A 20,079-nucleotide genomic window follows, 5' to 3' on the forward strand; every position below is an offset into this window, starting at 1 on the left:
CAGAAAAATGCTTGCTTGATCTTGTCACATGGTCATTGGTCATTTACCATACACTCCTTTTTGACTTGACCAGTAGTCGTTTCGCAATCACAAGGGTATTTAGCAATGACCCTGGTGAAGGCCACAAGAGGAAATGTGTTGGTCACGCATTAAAACTGGTTCCTAATACTTTAAGTTTCACTGGAGTCTTCATGTCATTAGATCTTTGTCTTCGCCGTGAACCTTGAAAGTTGTTCCAGAAAGGTTTGTTGCTATTTTAATGTAAAGAACATGGTTATTTCTGTTGCAGCAGCTGTTATAAATGCAAAACCAAAGTAAAATGCAAGATTCTTTTGAGTAATTAACTTTTTGCAGGAATATCTGTAATTATATGTGCAGACTCTGCTGACTGTTCAAAGCAATGCAGTGGCATTTATCTACTTCTCATCCTGTTACAGCAACATCGATTACTGCCTATAAAAGCAATAAATAAATAAATAAAAGCAACCAGCATATGTCTGCTAACCTAACCCTGCTCTCTACATATGCTTTGATTTGGTCAGCAGCCTCTGCTGTTCTGACGGTTATTGTTACCTGAGACATTTCTGTCCAGTGTTCATTAAAGCTGGATTTTTAAAAATTATTTATATAGAAGAAGCAGTAAATAAAAAGGGTTAAACACACAGTTTCACTCTCTAACTGCTCCTCTTCCTGGAGTGAAGCACAGCCTGATAACCCTCCCTCTTCTTCCTGCTCTTAAACACAGCACCTCCTCTCTGTCCACGTGTTTCCTGGTTCCCTCCCCTTCAGATCTGCACTTTGAAGATGGGTGTAACCAACATGTGGTGACGTGTAAGAGCTGACAGGCTCCATTCACTGCAGAAACATGTTGTTGAGATCAGAGCTCAGACTAGTTTCAGTTATAAGGAAGAGAAACTCACACAGTCACTGACACTGAGAGGAGAAATGGCGCAGAAAGGAGTTCAGCTGGAGAGTGAAACAATTTCTTGTTCCATCTGCTTGGATTTCCTGAAGGATCCAGTGACTATTCCCTGTGGACACAGCTACTGCAGGAACTGTATTAAAAGTTTCTGGGATGAAGAGGACAGGAAGGGAATCCACAGCTGCCCTCAGTGCAGGAAGACTTTCACACCGAGGCCTGTCCTGGAGAAAAACGTCATGTTAGCAGCTTTAGTGGAGCAGCTGAAGAAGACTGGACTCCAAGCTGCTCCAGCTGATCACTGCTATGCTGGAACTGAAGATGTGGCCTGTGATGTCTGCACTGGGAGGAAGCTGAAAGCCATCAAGTCCTGTTTAGTCTGTCTGGCCTCTTACTGTGAGAAACACCTCCAACCTCACTATGATGCAGCTCCATTAAAGAAACACAACCTGGTGGCCCCCTCCAAGAAGCTCCAGGACAACATCTGCTCTCGTCATGATGAGGTGATGAAGATTTTCTGTCGTACTGATCAGCAGAGTATCTGTTATCTCTGCACAATGGATGAACATAAAGGCCATGAAACAGTCCCAGCTGCAGCAGAAAGGACTGAGAAGCAGAAGGAGCTCGAGGTGAGACGACTAAACATCCAGCAGAGAATCCAGGAGCGAGGGAAAGATGTGAAGCTGCTTCAACAGGAGGTGGAGGCCATCAATGGCTCTGCTGATAAAGCAGTGGAGGACAGTGAGAAGATGTTCACTGAGCTGATCCGTCTCATCCAGAAAAGAAGCTCTGATGTGAAGCAGCAGGTCAGATCCCAGCAGGAAACTGAAGTGAGTCGAGTCAAAGAGCTTCAGGAGAAGCTGGAGCAGGAGATCGCTGAGCTGAAGAGGAAAGACGGCGAGCTGGAGCAGCTCTCACACACAGAGGATCACAACCAGTTTCTACACAACTACCCCTCACTGTCAGCACTCAGTGAGTCTACACACTCATCCAGCATCAATATTCGTCCTCTGAGCTACTTTGAGGATGTGACAGCAGCTGTGTCAGAGACCAGAGATAAACTACAGGACATTCTGAGAGAGGAATGGACAAACATCTCACTGACAGTCACTGAAGTGGATGTTTTACTGTCACCAGCAGAGCCAAAGACCAGAGCTGGATTCTTAAAATATTCACATGAAATCACACTGGATCCAAACACAGCAAATATGCATCTGTTATTATCTGAGGGAAACAGAAAAGTAACATTTATGAACCAACAACAGTCTTATTCTGATCATCCAGACAGATTCACTAGATATTATTGGCAGGTCCTGAGTAGAGAGAGTCTGACAGGACGTTGTTACTGGGAGGTGGAGTGGAGAGGGAGAGGAGTTCATGTTGCAGTCGCATACAAGAATATCAGCAGAGCAGGGTTTGGCAATGAATGTGTATTTGGAAAAAATGACAAATCTTGGGCATTACATTGTGACACAAACAGTTATAAATTTCTGCACAACAATCTCCAAACTGTCCTCTCAGGTCCTCGGTCCTCCAGAGTAGGAGTGTACCTGGATCACAGAGCAGGTATTCTGTCTTTCTACAGCGCCTCTGAAACCATGACTCTCCTCCACAGAGTCCAGACCACATTCACTCAGCCGCTCTATGCTGGACTTTATCTTTATGGAGATGGAGACACTGCAGAGTTGATTAAAGTCAAATAGAGAAGACAGGTTCATGTTGATCCCTGACCATTATATGTACTTGTGTAGTTTCTAAATGAGGCTTTACATTTTAGAAGCTGAGAAGTTCAGTGGTCCATTGATGTGTGAAAATAATATTGCACTGATTCAAACTGTACTTACATTTATATACCTTACATCAATATAAATCTGAATTTGTTCTTATGGCTGATAATCATGTGAGTTTAAATGATACTACTCTTCATATTCAGCATGTTTGAAATCTGTCATCAGTCTGGTTAGTGGTTTTATTCTGTAGTTGCTGTAGTGGGTTGTCAAATGCAACAATATGTTGGAGCTGCAGTGATTCATCAGTTAGTCAATGATTAAAGAATTGATTGTTTTATCATTATTTTAGTCACATTTAAAGCTGCTTCCAGTTTCTGAAATGTGAAGATTGTTGATTTTCTTGATCATATATGACTGTAAACTTAATGTGTTTGAGGTTTGAACTTTTAAAATGCAACAAAAAAATTAATCCTTGAGCTTTTTGATATTATTATTATCATTATTATTATTATTATTATTGTATCTACAGTGACGACATTTAATGTCTTTTTGCGATGAAAAGCTTGATCACACTCACTTATTTATACATTTAAATATAAAAAACCAAATCAGTGTTCCCCAACCCCCGGGCCCCAGACAGACCAGGCAGCAAGAGAAGAAAACATTTTTTTGTACCGATACTGGTTTTATTTTGTTGTATTTATCAACAACACCTTAATAGCCGGTCGGTGACACACAAAAAGGTTGGGGACTGTTGAACTAAATAACACAGGCCTGTATATTGTGGAGGATAGACATGTTTCTTTGCCCTGAGCTGTGTCTGGCAGGCAGAGCGTCTCCACAAATCTGAAGCTTCTGATTTGGAGAAATTGATCTGAGGGAGACACCTGGTGGACAAACACAGACATGACAGGAAGAAAGACTAAAGTGCAGAGTGGAGACAAACAGCTGGAAATACTTGTTGGAAAGGATTGTCATGCTTCAGACAAACACACAGCACACACTCTAACAGTCCTTTATTTGCACTGAAGGAGACACGTGAAGAAACCAAATCACACAATAATGAAGTGAACACATTTATAGTCAGTGTTCAAGATGATGGATAGAAATGAAAATCATGAAGCATTTGTTCACTTTTAGGTCTGTTTCTTACAGCAGAAGCAGCATTTACATGAACTCACTGGCCTTTTTCCACTGAACGCTCTCTTCTTCATCACCTCATCTTCCTCTTCTGACTGATGCTGAGCTCCAACCCTTTTTACTTCCTGGAGATGATTCATACTCACTGAAATTTACTCATGACACAGAAACTGTTCAGTTATTCTTCATTTATTAGTCTGTTTATCAGGAACCTCTGTTGATTTTACATGTAAAGGATTTTCCTTCTATCACTGAACCTTTTAAGGGTTTTCTCTTAGTAGTTTTGGGGAGTTTTTAATTAGATTTACAGCTTCAGAATAACTTTGTGATGTCAGATTAGAAAGTCTGTGTCCAACCCTGGTGTTTGATCAGATGTTTGATCCCTGCAGGGTTGGATTTTTTATATGAATGTTGAATTTGTTGTTTTGGAACTGAGTTAGATTTTTATTGATGGATGATTCGTTGTAAAAAGTGGATCTACCAACAGTTTATTTCTTTGTTATTAACCAGCAAGAAGACTTTTCCACAGAAACAGAGTTTTGATTAGTGGAACTGACAAACAGTTTGAGGCTGATTTGGCTGATATGGGTGAATATTGAGCAGATAATGATAATGTGAGACACTTACTGACATGTACAGATGGATTTTCTAAGTATGCATGCAGGTGTCTTCAAACCAAGGCAGCAGCATCTGTTGCATCTGCTTTTGAGGATGTTCTGAGTGAAGGACGTGTACCTGTTAAACTTCAAACAGATGAAGGCGAGGAGTTTAATAATAAACATTTCCATCAGCTGATGGTTCAGTTTAACATCACACATTGATTAAACCAAGTTTTGTGGAACGTTTTAACAGAAGCTTTAAGGGCCGTATGTGAAAATACTTCACATCTGTTAACTTATGAAGACGTGTAAACGTGGTCCAGGACCTTGTGCTGTCAAGGCCGAGCAGCCGGTGTAAAGAGGTTGGAGCCAAAAGCTGACTCAGTACATGTTTGTTTGATTTGAATGAAAACTTGATTTATAGCAGGGATCATGAAGGTCGAGGCGAGACATGGAGGGAATGACATGGGAGCAGGACTCACTCACTATTAAATGCTGAAGCAAAGCTACAGAGAGGGGCGTTTCTCCAGGATTGCGGTGGAGTGAGGAAAAGAACAACATGTCTGAGGTGAGTTTCTGGACTTACACTAGGAAAAAGGCTCTATTTTTTGTTGCCTACATTGTAGAAGGTGACTTTTCCTCTAAACAGTAAAATGGGCAGTCAGGGGTTAAAGTGGATTCAGCAGGTGGAGGAACCCTAAAATCAGTTGCAACGGCTCAGTGTGGGGAAAACATTCACGACTCAGTATAATTACTGCTGAGAGCTCCAGTAGATTTTCTGAATGTACAGGCTGTGATCAGCTGACCTGCTGCTCTTTGTGGATTTACACAAGTGAATTCAACCAGATGTCAGCAGATGTTTCATTAGTTGAACTGATTTCCATCCTCTACACTGACAGTAAACTGTTTATGCTCTTTTTATTAGACACTATTCAGCTGGTATGAAGGTGAAATTCAGTGAATCTTAACTTCAAATTCATCTCTGCTACACTTGATGTAACCAAACTGAGCATGAAACCACAGCCACTGTGCAGCAGTCACACACTGTTCTGCAGCAAACTAACCTGTTTATCCTGCACTAACCTGCAACCTTTAAATAGCACAGTTAGTCTGCCTCAGTTTGTTTAGCAGCACGTTTCAGGATATGAAAATACATAATGTCACATGTACAGAACCAATATCTGATTTAAAAACATGAAGACTTACATGTGAGCTTTACAATCAGTCGTTGGGCCAAAAGCAAGAAAAAGGAAACACTTGAAGCCCTGACTATGACACATAGTTTTGCCACTTTTATTTCTTTTTCTGTGATATTGCTGGTGATTAATACACCAACAGGAATGAATTCCATGTGTTACTGTTTAATCTCAAAGCAGTTTGATTTGAGGCTCGCAGTGACAAAATAATAACTCCCCTTAAAGGTGTTAAACCTAAAGTAATGAAGGTCTCCTAAAGGTCTCTTAGCATTAGACTCTTGCTATTTCTGTGCCTTCATTCTAATGTGTACACTCTGTGTTTAGTTCCTCTGGACGTGGCCCTGTTTTCCCGGAGCAGATCCTTAGTTTTGAATGATTGGAGAGTGGCTATAGCGAGCAGTGAGTGAGCGAAGAGAAGCTTTCCCTGTCCTCCCCACCTTGGATTTCCTGGAGCCTGGACCCCGTCACACTTGTATATAGCACAATTCCCTGCACTGTCTGTACACATACCTGCTGTAATAAACTATTTCTCCTCAAAGTGAAGAGTCCTGCGTGTGAGTCCTCAGTGAACGGTGACATCATTACAGTAACAAAGTATTTGTACTTCATTACTTCCTTCCTGATGCTGTAACCCTCGATTTCATTTGGTGTGTTTTTTTGATGAGATGCAGCTTTCCACACCATCTTTTCACCTATTGCTGATCACCACACTGTGTTTGTGAAAGAGAAATCATTTCCTGCATGGAGACTAAACGGATCCTGAAGCACAATTACATTAACTCAGAGGGTACAGCAACTGTTGCAGTTTGTCTTGAAACAACTGTAATCTCCACATCTGGACTTTTTTCTCAATTGAATTATGATTTTAATCTCAAAATTGAAACTTTATTTTCAGTGTTATCTATAATAGTTTCTCTTAATGTGGCCGTAATACTCATTCGTACAGCAACATTTCAAGTCCCCTTTTGGGTGCCAATCTTTACAGAATTTCGCAGAGGAACCCACCTGAGAGATTAATAAAGTCTTATCTTATCTTGTGTAATGTAGGGGGAAATTCTTATAGTGACAAATATTTGACATGATTGCCAAGTTGTCAAAGCACCGTGTCAGGTCTTTGAAAACTGTAATGCCCTTTCAGCTTCCCGCTGGACTAAACATGCCTTGTTGTTTCTTTCAAATCTGTCTAAACACATGCATGTTGTATTAGTTGATGAATTGAAATGGAAAATGGTGCTTTTGCCACTGAAGCCTGAATATGTGCCACTGGCAATGCAGTACTAGTTGACTTCTTTTTGCTTTCCCCCCAGTATGCTATGATTTGCAGTTGTTGATTTTCGGGTGGAGGTGGATCCAAAATTATTTGCAATTGGTTTACAGGACTGGTGAAGGACTCTTGTTTCTGGTCACCAGGGAGAGTCCGTATCACAAAGGCTGTGAAGGATGCAGCTGCTGTAGATCAGAGGTGCCAAACAGGGTAAGCATTTATTGAAAACACTAAAACAATGTTTTTTGAACATAAATATGAATAAAAACAGACAGGAATATTGTTTCAGAATAAATACACTTAGAATAAAGAATAACTTCTAATAACCGTCATAAGTTTTCAAACATGTCTTTTCCTGTCGTTGTATCGTGCATCGATTTAATGTCCAATATTTCCTCTGAAACGGGCATATTGGAGTTCACTTCACGGATGAAGCTGGCCAGCTGTGTAATGTCCATCATGTCTGTACTTTTATCCACAGCAAGACAGTAAGCTATAAAGTATTTGCTTCTTTCACACAACTGTGTTCTTAAATCAGTGGTCATCTCACAAACCCAATCAGCAACCGTATTTCTACTCAAGCTCACGTGTCTGTGAAGGTTCTCAGTCATCCAGGTCATCGTAGTCAAAGGAGCTTGCAAAGAAAAGCGTCTGGACTTCTTTAAGTTGCTTGAAGACGTTTCACCTCCCATCCGAGAAGCTTCTTCAGTTCTAAGGTCAAATGGTGGAGAGTCCCAGATATAAACCTAGTGGGAGTGTCCCCCCACAGAGGGACAAAAGGACCCCCTGATGATCCTCTAATCGCCTGAGCCAAGGTGTGAAACTGGGTGTGGGTCCCAATCAGCCAGAGTTTCGGGTGTGTTCATTGTGAAACCTGGCCCCACCTTATCATGCGAATTCCTGAGGTCAGATGGCCCAGGATGTGAGTGGGCGTTAAGGCGTCTGGGAAGAGATCTCAAAACTGGATTATAGATGGCAGAGAGTTGGTGTCGTAAACCCCCGCCTCTGTTCAAAGATGGTCGCTCACAGTGGACATAGATGGCTTCTTTCACTCCTCTTTCAAACCATCTGTCCTCTCTGTCCAAAATGTGAACATTGGCATCCTCGAAAGAGTGTCCTTTATCCTTAAGATGCAGATGAACTGCTGAGTCTTGTCCTGTGGAGGTGGCTCTTCTGTGTTGTGCCATGCGCTTGTGAAGTGGCTGTTTGGTCTCTCCAATGTAGAGGTCTGGGCATTCCTTGCTGCACTGTACAGCATACACCACATTGTTAAGTTTGTGTTTTGGCGTTTTGTCTTTCGGGTGAACCAGTTTTTGTCTGAGCGTGTTGCTGGGTCTGAAATACACTGGGATGTCATGCTCCCTCTAAGCCTGAAGGAAAAAAGAAGGAACACACACATGTAAAGGAAGCACTCAAAACGTGCGGCTATCCTAAATGGGCGTTCTTAAAGTCAGCAAGGAGGCACAGAAAAGAAGATCAGACACCAGCGAGGGAGGATAAGAAGGACAGACGCAACAACATTGTCATCCCCTATGTAGCCGGTGTATCAGAGAAACTCAGGAGAGTTTTCTCCAAGCATAACATCTCAGTGTATACTACAGAAAACTACATTTCTCCTGTGGCCTGCAGTTTCTGCATCTCACCGTCTGAAATACACAACGTAAACATCACTTTAATACTTTTTGCTTGTTAGAATAATGAACTACAGAAAGACGTCATCTTACCTAATAACTGCTGAGCACTGTTTGACTGGGACACAATGGGCACCTCTGCAGTCGACTCTGAATCTATATAGAAATGATCTCGTGGGCCGGATATAAATATACGTTGGGCCAGATGTGGCCCGCAGGCCTCGGGTTTGACACACATGATGTAGATTGATGGGTTTGTAAACGAGATAATGAAAGATTATATTAGGTAAACCTGTACAACTGCTCACCAATGCAAATATTTAATTAGCCAATCACATAGCAGTAGCTCCACGCATTTATGGACGTAGATATGGAAAAGAAGTTTAACAGCTTTGGTTGTTGGCATTACACAGGCTGCTCTGAGTATTTCAGAAACTACTGGGATTTTCTACACACAGCCATCTGTAGGGGTTACAGAGAAGGTTTTAGACTTGACAAATATTCAGAGAACAGCAGTAACGCCTGAAAGCACAATTCTTATTACAGTGTTTAAAGAAATCAAAGATACTTGTAAAGGTTTTTTTTTAACTCTAATAACACATTCAAGATGAACACGTTGGCAGTGATGTTGCCACAGAGACGTTTTCCTCTACACAAATCACTACAGTTACTTTAGCTTCAGCGTTGTTACATCACTACAGAAAACCTAGAAGCAAAAACACATTTGTGCTTGTTTCTTGAACTCTAAGAACTATAAAAATGGATGATTTTGAGATTGATGATGGTCTCGATTGCTTTAGTTTCTCTGTTTTAAATATGATACAAGACCAGAATTAATGAGAGGTGCAGACACACAGACGTTCTGCTCAAGATTAGATACAAAATGCAGCTGTAAGAATAGGAAATGTGTATATAGTTTCAAATGTGCTTGGTTTTAAAGTGAATGTTTCCAGACATTCATCCACTTGAAGCGAGATATTTCAGTCTATTTCAATTAAAACATTGTCTTCTGGCAGGAAAAAGTGCAATACAGTCTTTGAATGAAGTGCGCAGAGTGACTGAGGAACAATGCTTTATTAATTAGTAGGGAAACATCACATACATACATAAATAAAGACAGATAAACATAAAAATGTCCTCATATGAAAACACAACTTGAATTTTCCAAGTCAGACAGAAAGTGTCTGTTTTTAATCAGAGTTATAAATATCTCCTCGTTTAAACTGATCGTGTTTTTTTAAAAAGACACCACCGCTCTCAAAGATTAGTTATGTCAGGCTTTATAAAAACACAATTAGTATTGTAGTAATATTATTATTTCTATAGAAGTCCAGCTTGGATTAAAGAGATTCTGCAGCACGGTTCGTGCAGTTAAAGGTGCTTGTGAATCGAAAAGGCATTCAGTCACATGACCTTTAAAAACTGCAGAATTGTCAGGATACTCCAAAGATGTACATCTTTATAGCTGCAGATATTTCTCTTTCAAAAAGGAAAAAAGTACCACAGGAATAACTCAAAGGGAGTACAAATAAAATGAAATTAGATTTTATTCACTCCGTTTTTTAGCTCCCCTCCTTTCAATTCAGTGTTTAAATTTGCAGTTTGTATGTTGGTTGTAATAGTTTCTTTCATACAATACGGCGTACCCCTTACTCTCATAGTAGGAGCCTTTAGTCTGTGGATTAACGGACAGACTGACTCAAGTGTCTGTAGGCCTAATAGGAGAGATCAAGTCATGGCTACGGCCACCAAATTATTCAGAACTGCTAGTGTTAGTGTGGTTTTGACTGAAAGCTTGTTAGCAATCACGTCACAGGCTGTAGTCATTTCCCGACTCATCCAGAGATCTCAGAGCTTCACTCTGACCAAAACAAAAAGGTCTGTGATTTCTGATAAGACATCGGCTTTCCTGAGGTCGTGAGGAGAGGTCATTATTGTCATTAATCTTGGAATGTACTCTCAATTAATAGATTTAGAAAGAATACAAATATACCTTGAAAACAAGTTTTTTTTCCCCTCTGTGGTTGTTTAAAGTACATTACAAGGACAATATAGTACAAAGAAAACATAGTGAACTTTTCAGCTCCGCTGCACTTAAACCTTATAATAACAAACAAACAAGGTAACAAACAAGATTTAAATCCATACGAGACAATCTCATTGTATCTTCCTTTGTTACTCAAACTAAACTTGAACATTTTAAAAGGTATCTACATTTCATAATGGAGTGTATCTCCTGACTTTCCTGAAGGAGGAGTGATTAGGAAAAAATCCTCAAAACAAAACAACCAAGAGTTTATCTCCAGCGCGGCCTTGTGGGCAAGACCGAGTCCTGAGAATGAGCGGACTTGTCACTGTCACTGTCATTCCGTCTGTGGCCTTTAGGGGGAGCCAGCAAGTCGTGGCGCGATGCACGAGGAGATGATTTGACGCTCTGAGACTTCCTCTGTGAGGAGGGGGAGAGTTTTTGGACATCTGAGGATCTTGCTGACGCATGGACTCTTAGTGATCTTGATCGCGTAATAGGCAAGAAGGTGCTGGATGGGGTAACAGGGGAGGAGGTCTTGGAAGAAGGTTTGGGGGAGGGGTCTGACCCAATGTTGGGGGAGTGGGAAGCAGCAGGAACAGCAAGGTTGGTGTGAGTACGTCTGAAAGAAGAAGAGGCTGTGCTCCGTGCAAAACCCGGAAACACAGATGACGAAGAGCTAGTGGCTTTGCGCAAAGGAGTGGCAGGAGCACTGACGCTGCCTCCTGCTCCACTTCTTCCACCCTGAGAGAGTGCCCGCAGTGTGGAGCGACAGATCTTCTCCTCCTGCTGGGCTTTAGGTTTCATTAAGGGCTTTTGGCTGGACATCTTTCCTTGAAAGTCCTTGTTCTGTTCTCGGGCAGATGGCTGAGTACCTGAAACATTCTGGTTCTTTGAGTCCTTTGGATCCAAAGTCTTGGGGATCCCAGATTGTCGGGATGAAGGAGCATTTGCAGGCCTCGCTACTCGTCGAGGGGAAGCACTGCTTCGTTTTGAAGGAGTCAGACTGGTGGGCACTGCGGTGCTGGAGGAGCCTCGATTCTTCTCTGTATGTTTGATTCTGGATGGACTTCTGTTGGTCCTGGATATTGGCACAACCCTCCTCATGTCCTTGTTCTCGGAGGTTGTGAGGGTCCGGATAGATTTGGATTTGCCAGATGCAGAGATAGTGTTTGGCGTAGGTTTCTTCCCATTAGTTTGGACGTTAGACGTAGGAAGGCTCTTGCTGGGTAGTTTAGATGGAGTTGCTGGTTCTGCTTTTACTTTGGTGGAAGAAGCTGCTTTTGCAGTTTTACTGGTTGAGTCTTTAGAAGCCATGTTGTTTTTGCTTTTCTCTTCTGTTGATTGTTTTGAGACGGTCACTCCATCACTGTTCCTGTTGGTGGACACTTCTTCCTCTTCCTCCAGTTCTTTATCTTTCTCAGAAGCATCTGCTGTGAGAGCAGGCACTACATTAGGTGTTGGAGGTTCTTTCGGGCGCCACACAGAGGAAGAAACAAGCAGTGATGTGTCATCACAGCGGGGGACAGGCACTGGTTGGCTGCTGATGGGTACAGGCACTGGTTTTTCATTGGCCGGTTGAGGTTCTGAAGGCATGTCATTGGCTAAAGCAGAGGAAGTTTGTTTGTTTCCTCCTTGGTTGTCACCCTTATGCTGATCTTTTTCAGTTTCTGCATAGGTGCTTTGTGTGTCACTTGTAGCCTCGCACACACCCGTCACACACCATACAACCACCTTATCCTCTTGCCCCTCATCGCCCTCTCTTGGTGTTGAAGAAGAGCTGAGCTCACAGACTTGCTCATCAGATTGTTTTGGATTTACAATCAGTTGGCCATTATTCTGCACCTTATCAACTTGCAATTCATCCCCTTTCTCTTCTTCCAAATCTGTGATTGTCACATCATCTTGATGAAGACCGACATGTCTGTTTTCGCTATGACTTGTGAGGGTGTCGCCACTGCCAAACACTTTTAGCTCAGGAACCAACGTGCATTTGTCTAAAACCACCACCATGTTTCCTGTAGCAGTGGTGCTCTGCTGAAAGCTCTTATCAGTGCAGTCAGTCTGCTGAGTTAAAACCAGTTCAACATCTTTTGGTTTGCTTGTTGTAAGTGTTGCATGGCTGCTTAAACCCATGCCAGGTTGATCACTGCTGCTTTTGTTGTTGTGTTCAGATTGCTGGTTTGAGTCAGAGGTAGGTTTGACTGCAAGTTCATTTGCAGGATTAGTGGCATTTGCACACGTCTGGGTAGCATTTTGGCTGAGGTAAGTGGCAGTTGCATGGTTTTTGTTTTTTGGACTCCTTTTGGAAGGTGATGAGGAGTTTTGTGGTGCCGTCTGGGTGGACACTGGGAATCCTGGACTTGAGGGAGATGGAAAACTGCTCCCTTTGCCTCTTTGCTGAATGTTTTTGCGATCAGTCGCCTTTTCCAGGAAAGTGCTTAGTTCCTGCTCAGCAGCAATAGATGGTGAGCAGGATGGAGACTTTCGGGAACGACGTAAGCTCACAGCACGTCCCAGAGGACTGTGGGAGTTGTTCACTGGTGAGCGAGGGTGGGACCTAGGGGTCAGGAGCTCCATCAACAGTCCGGCCTCGTCATGCCGCGACAAAGCAGTGGACATGTCAAGCTCACTGTGGCAGCGCAGCCCAAAGACTCCATCCACCTATAACGGGAACAGAGAGTGGATCATCATTAGACATCTTTGATTGACTTTGTTTTACAGTGTCTGCGTACGTCATCCTACCTTTTCTCCTCCAGCCCAGGAGTGCCTCTTCTTTTCCTCCAGCTCTTGTATCCGCTGACGACGAGCCGCCTCCTTCGCCTCCCTCTCCATGTTCTCCTTCAAAAAGAGAAAGAAGTTATTTTCCTGATGCGCGTGACTCTTCTGGTCCTCCATAGCCTACAGATATTATGCATGTTGAAAAAAAATTCCTGTGTGCATCAGATCCTGATGCACAGATCAAAGCAAACAAAAAAAATCAAAAAATAAAACAAACTGTGAACCCTTGGGCCTTAAATGCAGCTTCTCCTCTTATGCCTGATTTATGGTCTGGTATTTGTGTCTCTGTCAACAGCTCATCGTGAGAGAAGGGTTTGGGAATTCAAACTACTCAGAGGCAATAGAGACACACTTGAGCCAAAAAGAATGGTGAAATTGTTGGCAATCACACAAAACAGAAGGTTTAGAAACTAATATGTTTCACTGTAAATCAGAAGCGTTATGAAATATGGGATGAAGACTAATGTATCAGTTGAAGTATACCAACAGTTTTAACCACATCTACTGGATCTTGTGTGGATTGTTGTACAGCTCGTGTAATGGATTTGCATTCATAGTTGTACCTTGACAGCATTTGTGAACCTGGAGCAGAAGGTGTGGAAGATGCTGAAACAGTCGTCCAGCCTGAAAGTGTCTCTGTCCTCGCAGAAAAAGTCGATCAGCTCGCTGCCTTCCCTCTTTAGCTGTTGCCGACTGCCACGGAGTGAGCAGAGAGATGATGTGGCATGCTGAGACAAACATAATAGGCACAAAATAATTTTTTAAACTACACACTTATTTAAAGATTATATAAAACTAAAATACTGCTATGTGTGTTACCTGCAGAAAGCTGTCCAGTTGCTGCAGCAGCTCTGTGTCTCTCTGGATGCTCTCCTCCACTGAGTGTGTGCGAGATGTCAGCAAATGCAGCTCAGCATCCAATGTTTCCAATGAGATCCTACCAAAGGAAGGAAAACAAATCCATGTAGCCTCATTTCTGCTTTGGTTTCATTCATTTTGTGTCTGGTGTAATTTAAGTATCAAATGAAGGACTGAAAAGAAACCAGCAGGGGGCGGTGTTCACTCAGATTCTGTAGAGATGTAATAAAATGATGGAAAGAAGGAGTATAATAAATAAATCCCCACCAAACAGGTTGATGGAGAAATGTAGTGGTGTATGTGGACAACTGTAGTATTTAATATGTGAATAATATGAAGTGATGTCTGACCTGGCTGCAGCCTGGATGTGACTCAGCTTGAGAGGAAACTCCAAGAGCTTCTCATCTTTTTTATGGGCTTCCTATAGAAAAACAAAAAAACAAAACATGAGACCCCCTCTTTCCAGCTACCTCCTCTTGCTCATTTTGGTGGTACAGAGGTGCTCTCAATCCACATAAAGAGACCCATTCTCTGCCCCAGGGTCCCCTTCTGGTAGACATTGCATGAAATCACCTTAAAGACATAATCTCACCAGCATGTTTAGGCCTTCTACCAGTAGGACTTGCCTGCAGCTCTATTCTGAGCCCCTCCTGAACTACTGAGCATCTCACTCTCTGAAGCTGAACCAACAACTTGTCAGAATAAACTAATTTCCACCTGTTGTATCTGCAATTTTATTCTGAGGGTTCGAATTTATATCAACTAGTTACTCAACAGCTTCCCCTTCAGGTCTCTCTTCACCACTCAAACCATTAAGACGTGGATCTGCTAATTTTCATTGTAACCACTTCACACTGAGCTTCAAACTCCTACTGTCTCAAGAGCTGATTTCATTAATAGATTAATCAAAAAAAGGATTGTATCATCTGCAAAAAGGAGAGACGTGTTTCTGAGACCACCAGATCTGAAAGAGTCTGTACAAAACCAGCAGTGGCGGAGTCCACCACTCTCCAGGAATAACTATGACTTATTGACTGTAATGTGAACCAAGCTCTGGTTGCAGTTGTCCAGGTACCAAGTAGCCTGTAACAATGGCAAACACCCAAAGCAACACCAGGATGACAACCACATCATAGCATAGATCTTCCCTGGAAACTCTAAAGGTGTGATTCCCCATAAAAATAGGGTCTTTAGGGTCTTCCTCCCTAAAAAAAAAAGAAAAAAAGAAAGAGGGACCACATCTCCAGCCTACCCATTCGGAAGTAGTGTCCCTGACCTCCTGCCAATGAGTGCCAACCAGCACAGCCGACTACATCCAGAACCTTGATCAAATTCAGATGAATCTCATTCACCAATGGTGCCTGACAACCAAGGAGCACTTTAACAGTTTTTGTGACTTCAGCCACACTGGTGTATGTGCAAAAATGAAATGAACAATGACGTTACTCACCAGAGCGACAAAGTGCAGCAGGTTCATGCCTGGTTTGTTAGCTTTGGTGTCAGCCAGAGACAGGAGGGACGACAGCTTGAAGCCTACTGCGTTTCCTGCATACCCTCCCTGCAACGCACATAGCACAGAAATTAAACTCATAGTGGTGAACATTCAAACACTTGCACAACAGAATCTGAAACTATAAAAATACATTTCCCACAAAGCAGTTGGTCTCCATAGTCTACCTGATAAGAGAGAGTAGAGACAGCAAGTCTCCAGTTTGACTGTACACCTAACATGTATCGCCCAATTATCAGCTCATTCTGTTAAACATTTATCAATTAAATGAACATAAATACACTTTTTCTGCAATCATTGTGTCATGACAGTCAAATGAGCGCATGCATTCAGACCCTGAGATTTTAAATGACAGCTTATTTACATAATCTTAGTATCTAACACTAAAATACAACTTCTGCTCAAACTAGCAATCTAAACCGTCAGAAATAAAAGTAGTACCTCAAAAGCAGAGTTGTTGAGGTACTATCAACCTCCGAACAATTTAACACAGACAAACATTTTTAAATGTGCTCTGCTGTGTGAAAAATGACCACACGCCGTCTGCTTGAAACCACTTCTCCTCTTGGAATAAGTCAAGGCCTCATAACCACTCCCACTTCCTGTTTATGAAAAACACCCAAATCTTTTCCTGTATTGCATCAGTATTAGAGAAACTCACACAGTCACTGACACTGAGAGGAGAAATGGCGCAGAAAGGAGTTCAGCTGGACCGAGAAACCTTCTCTTGTTCCATCTGTTTGGATTTACTGAAGGATCCGGTGACTACAACCTGTGGACACAGCTACTGCAGGAACTGTATTAAAGGTTTCTGGGATGAAGAGGACAGGAAGGGAATCCACAGCTGCCCTCAGTGCAGGAAGACTTTCACACCGAGGCCTGTCCTGGAGAAAAACACCATGTTAGCAGCTTTAGTGGAGCAGCTGAAGAAGACTGGACTCCAAGCTGCTCCAGCTGATCACTGCTATGCTGGACCTGAAGATGTGGCCTGTGATGTCTGCACTGGGAGGAAGCTGAAAGCCATCAAGTCCTGTTTAGTCTGTCTGGCCTCTTACTGTGAGAAACACCTCCAACCTCACTATGATGCAGCTCCATTAAAGAAACACAAGCTGGTGGCCCCCTCCAAGAAGCTCCAGGACAACACCTGCTCTCGTCATGATGAGGTGATGAAGATTTTCTGTCGTACTGATCAGCAGAGTATCTGTTATCTCTGCACAATGGATGAACATAAAGGCCATGAAACAGTCCCAGCTGCAGCAGAAAGGACTGAGAAGCAGAAGGAGCTCGAGGTGAGACGACTAAACATCCAGCAGAGAATCCAGGAGCGAGAGAAAGATGTGAAGCTGCTTCAACAGGAGGTGGAGGCCATCAATGGCTCTGCTGATAAAGCAGTGGAGGACAGTGAGAAGATGTTCACTGAGCTGATCCGTCTCATCCAGAAAAGAAGCTCTGATGTGAAGCAGCAGGTCAGATCCCAGCAGGAAACTGAAGTGAGTCGAGTCAAAGAGCTTCAGGAGAAGCTGGAGCAGGAGATCGCTGAGCTGAAGAGGAAAGACGGCGAGCTGGAGCAGCTCTCACACTCAGAGGATCACAACCAGTTTCTACACAACTACCCCTCACTGTCAGCACTCAGTGAGTCTACACACTCATCCAGCATCAATATTCGTCCTCTGAGCTACTTTGAGGATGTGACAGCAGCTGTGTCAGAGACCAGAGATAAACTACAGGACATTCTGAGAGAGGAATGGACAAACATCTCACTGACAGTCACTGAAGTGGATGTTTTACTGTCACCAGCAGAGCCAAAGACCAGAGCTGAATTCTTAAAATATTCACGTGAAATCACACTGGATCCAAACACAGCACACAGACATCTGTTATTATCTGAAGGGAACAGAAAAGCAACAAGAATGAACCAACAACAGTCTTATTCTGATCATCCAGACAGATTCACTGATTATTCTCAGGTCCTGAGTAGAGAGAGTCTGACTGGACGTTGTTACTGGGAGGTGGAGTGGAGAGGGAGAGAAGTTTATGTTGCAGTCGCATACAAGAATATCAGCAGAGCAGGGAGGGGCGATGAATGTGTATTTGGATACAATAACAAATCTTGGGCATTACATTGGTACTCAGGAAGTTTTAAATTTTGGCACAAGAAAGTCCGAACTGTCCTCTCAGGTCCTCGGTCCTCCAGAGTAGGAGTGTACCTGGATCACAGAGCAGGTATTCTGTCTTTCTACAGAGTCTCTGAAACCATGACTCTCCTCCACAGAGTCCAGACCACATTCACTCAGCCGCTCTATGCTGGACTTTTATCTTTTGAGGGCGTCTCTGCAGAATTCATTAAACTGAAATAAATGTCACTGAGGGATAGTTGATTAAAATGCGATTTAGTTTTGACTTTCCTTTGGTCTCCATCATTGTTGCTCAGACCACATTGTCACTAATGCCCACTTTGTTGCCTCTGACATGGGATCCCTCTCTACACTAGTCCATGTACATGTACATGCTTCCCTTAGGCATTATTATTAGAGTGGATAGCATGTGGGCATATTCTCATTATTATGCAGTGAAATGTTGATTTACTTACAAAACAATGTTGGTTAAAATGTCTGTTTTAGTTTGCAGTTTCTTTGGTCTCCACATTTTTGCAGAGAACTCATCGTTGTGCAGTTTCCTGTCAGTCACACTTTACAGATACTATTTTGATATCTTATCATTTATTGTCTAATTAATAACTGACTTTGTTTGAACAAAGACAATTTTCATTACATTTACATATATTTGTGTTTGTTGAAATAATCAATCAGTTCAAGAAACAGCTTGCTTTGAGTTTTTTACATTGATAAATGCAGCTTTTTATGCTCATTAATGAATTTGCAGTTATTTGGGATTAATTTTCTTTCACCTTTAATTATGCCTACATATACATACAGCATACTCTGATTTTATTAATTAATGTGTAGCTGTGTTGATCATATCGTTATTTCCATGTTGTTCAAAATTAATAACTTGATTAGAATATCCTCTTTGGAGGCTGCTTAATTTAGTGCACCAACCTGTTTTATGCATAAAATTTTGTTTAGATCCACAATTTGAACTTTATTCAGATTCATAAATAGTTTTTGTATGATTTTCTTTCATCATTTTCAGTCACTGTTACATTTTGCACGAGTCTGATTTCTGCATCTGTTCACCAATGAATGCATGTCATTGGTCCACACTGTGTATAAGACAACCAACAGTTATGAATTAAAAACAAATCATTTTGAAATTTAAAACCTTTAGAAGACACTATATTATTTCCAATCAATTTGTGAGTGATAAATTGTTCATAGTGATACCCTGACTGTAATTAAATGATGGATTTAGCCACCATGCTGTCACGCACGGTTTTGGCCGCCATCATGTCAGTTTTTAAAACAAGAGCCTATATTTGGATGATAACTTGAAGTCTAAGGCTACGTTCACACTGCAGGCGAAAGCGCATCAAATCCGACTTTTCTGACCCTATGCGACCCATATCCGATCATGGTATGACAGTGTGAACGGTACAAATCCAATATTTTCAAATCCGATCTGGGTCACTTTCGTATGTGCTACTGAATCCGATACATATCTGATGTTTTAGAAAGCGACTGCTGTTTGAACGGCCACGTCGCATTAAATCCGTCTTTTACGTCACTGACACAAGACAGACGCCGATTATCAGCGCCGGAGAAGACATCGCGAACGCTTCCTGTCCATCCAGAGAAACTGTTGGGAAGACAACGTTGGAGAAACATGAACATTTTATTTGTACTGTATAACCTGCAGATTCTGAGAGAAATCTGCAACTATCCTTTGAAGCACCGCTCCTCTAAAACAGCAATAAGGATCATTATTAGGCCATATGTAAATAACACAATAACTTTATAATTTAAAGCAAAATTGGGAAACGTAAAGTCTGAAACAAGTCTTTATATTAAGGGCCATCAGTCAAACAATACTGTTCAGTCTGGGTCTAAACAGAGCGCGTTGTGTGTGACGTCTTCTTTTGCACATGCGGGCCACTTTGAGGGTTCACACTAGAGCGCGTTTGCTGTCAGATTTTATCTGCAGTGTGAACGTAGCCAAAGTTACAGTTAATCTCATGGTTAAAACTGTAGATATGAATCTAAATCTATTTGTAGCACACAGTAAACATGTTTAATTCTGATCTAAAGTTGAACATTTAAACATGAGTTTTTTGGGGACTGACTCAATTTTGGAGCCAGCCTCCAGTGACCACTTGACACTCGTATTAATATATGCGAGTGTTTTTAAAAAGAGTATATTACGTCTGATTTTTCATCTTGACTCACTCTAAAAAAAGTGTCCATGCAAAGTTTTAGGTTATGTACAGAAACAGGAAATAAACCAGAATTCTAATATTAACTTACTGTC

General features: G+C 41.9%; 3 protein-coding genes across 3 annotated transcripts in view; 2 read left to right on the forward strand and 1 right to left on the reverse strand.

Moving 5' to 3' along the window:
* The first annotated feature begins 598 nt into the window (after positions 1–598).
* LOC120715727 (tripartite motif-containing protein 16-like) lies at positions 599–19,200 on the forward strand. Its single transcript, XM_040002822.1, has 2 exons — positions 599–923; positions 16,320–19,200. Exon 2 carries the CDS (start codon positions 16,341–16,343, stop codon positions 18,009–18,011), a length of 1,671 nt encoding a protein of 556 aa, XP_039858756.1. The 5' UTR covers positions 599–923; positions 16,320–16,340; the 3' UTR covers positions 18,012–19,200.
* Positions 918–6,127, forward strand: LOC120715728 (tripartite motif-containing protein 16-like). Its single transcript, XM_040002823.1, has 2 exons — positions 918–4,956; positions 5,909–6,127. Exon 1 carries the CDS (start codon positions 946–948, stop codon positions 2,620–2,622), a length of 1,677 nt encoding a protein of 558 aa, XP_039858757.1. The 5' UTR covers positions 918–945; the 3' UTR covers positions 2,623–4,956; positions 5,909–6,127.
* The window catches only part of LOC120715726 (FH2 domain-containing protein 1-like), a 31,633-nt gene continuing 21,092 nt past the window's right edge, over positions 9,539–20,079 (reverse strand). Inside the window, exons 9-14 of the mRNA XM_040002821.1 lie at positions 15,595–15,702; positions 14,495–14,565; positions 14,106–14,223; positions 13,850–14,014; positions 13,251–13,346; positions 9,539–13,169 (exon numbers count right to left, since the gene is read on the reverse strand). Of these exons, the coding sequence (XP_039858755.1) occupies positions 10,776–13,169; positions 13,251–13,346; positions 13,850–14,014; positions 14,106–14,223; positions 14,495–14,565; positions 15,595–15,702 (2,952 nt within the window). The 3' untranslated portion in view covers positions 9,539–10,775. The remainder of the gene's footprint in view (positions 13,170–13,250; positions 13,347–13,849; positions 14,015–14,105; positions 14,224–14,494; positions 14,566–15,594; positions 15,703–20,079) is intronic.

Source organism: Simochromis diagramma, unplaced genomic scaffold (assembly GCF_900408965.1).
Source record: "Simochromis diagramma unplaced genomic scaffold, fSimDia1.1 OVJJ01000457.1, whole genome shotgun sequence".
In the NCBI taxonomy this organism is placed as follows: domain Eukaryota; kingdom Metazoa; phylum Chordata; class Actinopteri; order Cichliformes; family Cichlidae; genus Simochromis; species Simochromis diagramma.

Excerpts from the sequence above, each read along its gene's own strand:
- LOC120715728 (XM_040002823.1), top strand. The coding sequence starts at position 946 with ATGGCGCAGAAAGGAGTTCAGCTGGAGAGTGAAACAATTTCTTGTTCC.
- LOC120715727 (XM_040002822.1), top strand. The coding sequence starts at position 16,341 with ATGGCGCAGAAAGGAGTTCAGCTGGACCGAGAAACCTTCTCTTGTTCC.